Raw genomic sequence first — 6,000 nt, 5'->3', positions numbered from 1 at the left:
CGTCCCTGCCGCCCCGCAACATTAAGCCCCCCCCCCCCCCCCCCCAGCACCCCCCTGATAAAATATGTTCCCGCGGCTATGCATGCTCATATCTTTTGTGCCACATTTCATGTCATATGTAGGCCTACTATGCGGGAGTTTTGAGACATACTCTGATTGGTCTTATGCGTGTGTATGGACCCAAAAGTTTAACTTTACTCAACTTTTGAGCCACAGTCCGTAAAAATATAGAGTGTATGGACACAGCATAAGCGTCATGGGAGTGTTGTGGTCTTCAGTGGCTAAATATCTTTAGGTTGGTTTGTTTGTTTGGTGGAAAGGCTGTATTAACAAGCACTTATTGCATGGTGGCGCCAGCCCCAGGGGAGGTCATTACAGTCTGTTTTTACCCAGCACTTACTGTAATCAGCCTGTCTGGCAGGATGCCAGCTACAGCTGTATGCGTTAATCAAGATATCTGAAGGCAGGTGTGATGTAGAGCGATGACGGTCCCCTTGTGTTCTGGTTCTATATAGCTGCCTCTCCACCAAATGTGTGCTGCTGTATCATTTATGTAATGCTCATATGTTATAAACTCTTTGTCCCTATTCAATTCAAATGAGTTGATCTAGATACAGTAGGTTTATTTTTTTCCCGTCTGACCTTAGATCCAGGTAGGGACATTCAGAGAATAGATGCAAGGCTCAAAGCTATGCCTCACTGCTATTCACCGCCCAACAAACACGGCTCTGCATGTCTCTTTCCGTCTGAGGCAGTCTGAACCGACTGGCTGGTGTCAGCACCTGCTGTATCAACATCTGCCCGACCATCTTCCCTGCGGCTGCCGCCATCGAGCCGGTATTAAGAGGGGAGTCAGTGGAAGTCAGATGACTGAGCGGTTAGGAAGTCAGGCTAGTAATCTGAAGGTTGCCGGATCGATTTCCTGCCATGCCAAAAATGATGTTGTGTCCTTGGGCAAGGCACTTCACCCTAGTTGCCTCGAGGGGAATGTCCCTGTACTTTGGAGTCGCTCTGGATAAGAGCGTCTGCTAAATGACTAAATGTAAATATAAATGTAAGAGCCTCAGGGAAGGTCAGGGAAGTTCATGCTTCCGTCTTCAGTGCGTCCTCTTCCTGGTGGTACGGTCAGAAGAAGCTCGATTACCCGGGCCACTCACCCATCGATGCACTGCGCGTGTCCAGGCGTCGCTTCCCTGATGACACTAATGCACCGGAGATGGCCCTCTCATTGCCTGGTTAAGTGCCCGGCCGCCTGGGGATCCTCCTGCGTCAGGGTGCCTCTCTCGAGCTCCATTAATGCTTAGCCCGTCTGGGGGTCGACCTCATGCATCTCAGTGAGCTGAGTTTAGGTGAATGGACAAGGAGCGTCCCAGGCGCAAACATGGACGACTCTCTCTGTGACGATAGCAGCGGCTCTTAAAGGAATTGATCCGTTCGAGTTGGGTGTCAGCGCGTAGAACACTTTATTCCTAGCATTCATCAGTATTTATGTTTCTATTATGGCATGAAAAGGACCGTTCGATTGGGTGAGAATCCTCACGTAGCAAAGCCTGGCCATTAAAGAGGACTGAGCCAATACGCTGCTGACACAGTGAGGGGAACGGACACCGAGACTAGTGCCAGGGTACATGCGTGTCCTCCCCAATCACTATCGTGACACTGCCGGATGTGTCATATCATTATCCCCAACCAGGGGTCAAAGGCTGCAGGGCACCGCAAGGCTTCTCCTGTGCGAGGGCAAGACCTTGATTGAGTGTGTCATTGTGTGTGTGTGTGATAGAGGCAGGGAGAGGGGGTTCTGAGTGGGAGTAAACAACAGATCCAAAGTTCATGTGCATGTGTGAGCGCTCGACATCCCTCCGAGGTATTTTTAGCATTGTTTTCTGACATCCTCAGCAGAAGAACAGAGTCTGTTTCCTAATCTGAGCGTGGGGAGGTTTCTTCTCAGGCACTCCTCCACATCACAGATGCACAAACACACAATGCTACATTACAAGAAATCTGCACCTACGAGGAGAGGCAAAAAGGAAACAGGAAGGATGATGATGCTTCTGCTCTGATGACCAGCGTTAGCAGGGCTCTAATTTTCTGACTCCGTTGAAATATTCATTTCCACGTTGATGAAGCCCTAGTTGCCACAGTTGGGCCCAGGGAGGAGAGGTGAGCAAAGGAAAGGAGACAGTCGACGAGAGGAGGAAAGAGAAGGGAGGGAAAAAGGATGAGAGTGAGAGGAGAGGAGATGGGAGAAGCAATGAATGGTAGAGAAGAGAGGACATTTCAAAAGAAGACAGAAAGCAGATCAGAAGAGACATCTCTGGGGGAAGGTACTGTAGGCATACTGAAGTGCTCTCCATGGTTTACAGTTCATATATTCTTTCTCTTCTCCCAATCCTTCTCTCTCTGCTCACCCCGCCCCCCTCCCCCGCCCCCCCCCCCCTTCTCTTTCAGATACCCGTCATGACGGGGGCCTTCATGGACTCCTCGCCCAATGACGACTACAGCGGCGAACACTCGCTCTTCAACTCCTCGGCCAGCGTCCACGCCGCCAACTCCACAGCCTCGGCGCAAGCCCAACAGGAAGACCAGCAGGCCATGTCCAGTGATGCCGTCTGGCTTTGGATCGCCATTGTGGCCACCATCGGCAACATTGTGGTCGTGGGAGTGGTGTACGCCTTCACCTTCTGATCCCCTCAATATCCCCCCAAAGCCTCCAAACTCACCCCAACAACTCAAAACTTCCTGTTGGGAATGTGATAAGGGGACGAGAACAGAAGGATTCTCCCTGTGACTCCCTAAAGCAAGTCCCGTAATGCAAACACTAATTATGGGATTATGGATTAAGCAGTCAGTTGGCAGTTGGCAGTACTAATCATACCAACGTCTGCATATTAGGGAGGGTAATAACAGGCTGTGTTCGCAACAGGTTTATACAATCCAACCCAGTCTATCAGTGTTGTTTCATTGAAATGCAGAGCAGTGAGAAAAGAGAGATTAGAAGGGGATTGAGATGAAGGACGAACTGGACCATCTTAAATCCCCCCTACACCAGGCAATTTAGGAGAGCGCTGCTTGATCATTCGGCTGAACAGAGGTGGTGAATCATTGTCAACATCAGAAAGTGGTATCAAAGAGGGATTACTCCAGCAGCAAACTGGGTAAACACAGTTTCGTCTGGAGTATTGTTGTATTCCGGACCATCGAGGTGTGGTGAGGGCCCTTCTCTTGGCAGATCATCGGTAATGTTCATTAATGTTAAATATTCACTGCTGCCACATGCTTGTGTGACAGCTCGTAGTTGCGCTGCGCAACTATACTTGAGGAGTGAGTATAACCAATTCACATCAGTTACAATTGTGGCACCTGATTTGTTCAGAATGAAAATCTCTTCACTTTTCCGGCAGACCAAATTCAAGACGTTTACAAGAGCCTACTGTCATATCTACTGTTGATGTATTACTGATGTGGCGTGAAAGGGTGTGACAGAAAGAACCAAAGCACACTGTAGGCCTAGATCATGTAAAAGGAATACTGCTCTGTACTGCTCAAGTATTCATACCCAGATAACTATTCACCCCTTCACTTACATGGAAGGAGGAACATTTTTGACCGAGAAGTTGTGTGTGTCTATCAATCTGCAATTTAAAATAGAAATGTAGTGACGGAATTAGCTTTGTGCTGCCAGGAAGTCCAGAGGCAGACGTTTCCATGGAGATTAATCCTCCACCTAATTGACAATGTTAAATTTGTTCTCCTCAAGAAACACGCGAGAGCCTGTCACGTGGGTGTTCATGAAAGTTAAATTACCTCGCAGTTGAATAAATAAACACATACAGACAAGCCCAGGAAGAAGGTAACCTTTAAAAGCTAGCAAAGTCACATCATATTCTGATACTAATCACCGATTTCCATCTGCTTCCTGTTTAAAATCAGACAACACACACTTAAAACTGCATTAATAGAGCAGTCCCAAGCACTGTCTATGAGTCTGAATTAATCATAATGTTATTAGATATTAGATTTAGTAAACATCTCATGATCCACTTGCAAAATATACAACTCCGTTAATGACTTTATCAGTCTAGCATAATTATGTATAATATTTCCCTCCAAGAGATGAGGTGTTAATATCAACAATATCTACCACATAAAAAGAAAGACTTGGAATAGTTTGTTTTTATTCAGTAATGTTTCTTATGTGATATGGAAAAAGAAAACTTTGTAGTTATTTCTAGGAATGTTGTAGAGGGTTTCCCATGTATTGGTGTAAACACTGTCCATAACTGTTGTTGATGCAGTGTAAGGATACATCTCATTCACCGACTTTACATTCCCTAGCTATGAAAGAACTGCAAGAACATTTTTTTATTTAGATCCCTAAATAATATTGGTAATATTGTGGAGAGAAAGTCTTTTTTTAAGACTGTAGTTTTATTTTTATTAAGAATTTGCTGTGTAAGTGTTCAGAAATGTTGTAATTCACCGACACAATACTCTTTTTTGTAAGAACATGTATTGCTAATAAAGTTTCAGGGTGACTGTACTGTACTGTAAAGAAGTTTCTTCAAATTATAATTGTATGGGGGAAGGTGCGTGTAGAGGGAAACAATGTGAGATCTATGGACATCTATGCCTCTAAGGCTCAGGAGCACCCCTAGAGGCAAGTTGAGACCCTCTCATGGCCAGCAGCTTCAAGTCACTGCAAAACAGCACTTTGACAGTTTCATGCGTTTTTCAAGACAAGTTTCAGGCTGGTGCGCCACATAGGCAGACATCACTTGTGAATGCTGAGCCTCCAGGTAAGATTGATGCGAGGGAGAAATGGCATCATAAGTCATGCTGACACCTACACGCCTGCCTGGCTGTGGTTCGCTGTCACTCTCTCACTGATACAGGGAAAATAGGCCTTGCTGTGATTTGTCCCAGATAGGCTTCATCTCCCAACCACATTGATTAGGTCACATTCTCGCCTTTCTTCTCTCCTGTCCTCTCTCCTCTTCTCCCCTACTCTCTTCTCTCTCTCTCTCTCTCTCTCTCTCTCTCTCTCTCTCTCTCTCTCTCTCTCTCTCTCTCTCTCTCTCTCTCTCTCTCTCTCTCTCTCTCTCTCTCTCTCTCTCTCTCTCTCTCTCTCTCTCTCTCTCTCGTTTAGTAACCTACTTTCTATCGGGTGGCTCCACATCGCCACAGGCAAAAAGAGATGATCTTCACTCACCCTTGATGATAAGGCCCTGCTTGCCTCTCCTTCCTAGCTGACTTCAGAAAACTGGGATGTGAGAACTCTGAACGGCTCACCGCCATCTTAGAGAGAAACAGCTCCTGAGCAGGCGCCTCTCTCCTGATCCTGTATGTTGGAAGCAGGTAACCGTTGACCCAACACATGCTAATTCATGCTGATCGATGCTAATAAATGTGGTACAAGGTGCAGGTGTGTGAGGTACCATTCGAGCTAGTGGGTTCTGAATCCAGGATTGGTTCCAGATGAGGCAACCTGTTAAATAATAGATCAGGCGGGTTAATTGGAGCCCGGGGTCAGATGCATCAGTCAGGTTTCTAGAGAAGGCCTGCTGCAACCCACTCCACCCACCTCCCCCCCCATACACAACCCCGGAGTCCCCCAGGATGCAACACTCCAGCTCTCTCCTGTCCAATCAAGGCTGACATCTCGGTAGAGAGGTGCTGAATATGCTAATGTGTGCCAAGCACCATGGACATGTCTTGTCAAACTGTCGGTTCAGAGGCACTGCAGATTCACTCAGGGGCATTCCCTCAACCCAACACCTCATTGGAGGAGCTGAGTGACACAGACCCTCCATTAGCATGTGTATAGAACACATTTATACAATACATTACATAAACATCCCAATATTAGATTCACATTACAGAAACGCCCAACAAAATAATTCAACACACATATAGGGTGAGAGAATACATGAATGTATTTATTTCCACATCCCCAACAGCAGAACAGAGTTATTCCATGATAATACATGTGTGCGTGTCTGT

General features: G+C 46.5%; 1 protein-coding gene across 1 annotated transcript; it reads left to right on the top strand.

Moving 5' to 3' along the window:
- Positions 1 to 2,255: 2,255 nt before the first annotated feature.
- On the top strand, positions 2,256 to 4,476 carry LOC146299707 (uncharacterized protein C14orf132). The gene is made up of 2 exons (XM_084683174.1): positions 2,256 to 2,324; positions 2,449 to 4,476. The coding sequence occupies exons 1-2, from the start codon at positions 2,256 to 2,258 to the stop codon at positions 2,683 to 2,685; spliced, it is 306 nt and encodes a 101-aa protein (XP_084539300.1). The 3' UTR covers positions 2,686 to 4,476.
- Positions 4,477 to 6,000: the final 1,524 nt, after the last annotated feature.

The sequence above is a fragment of the Hypomesus nipponensis genome, chromosome 3 (assembly GCF_054491055.1).
Source record: "Hypomesus nipponensis isolate SF chromosome 3, ASM5449105v1, whole genome shotgun sequence".
In the NCBI taxonomy this organism is placed as follows: Eukaryota; Metazoa; Chordata; class Actinopteri; order Osmeriformes; family Osmeridae; genus Hypomesus; species Hypomesus nipponensis.
Note: the sequence above shows the minus strand (reverse complement) of the source record. Positions and strands in the feature narration are given on the sequence as shown.

Bases quoted from the DNA above. Each gene is read 5' to 3' on its own strand.
- LOC146299707 (XM_084683174.1), top strand. From the start codon at position 2,256: ATGGTAGAGAAGAGAGGACATTTCAAAAGAAGACAGAAAGCAGATCAG. The intron at 2,325-2,448 runs GTACTGTAGGCA...CTTCTCTTTCAG, and splicing joins AGAGACATCTCTGGGGGAAG to ATACCCGTCATGACGGGGGC.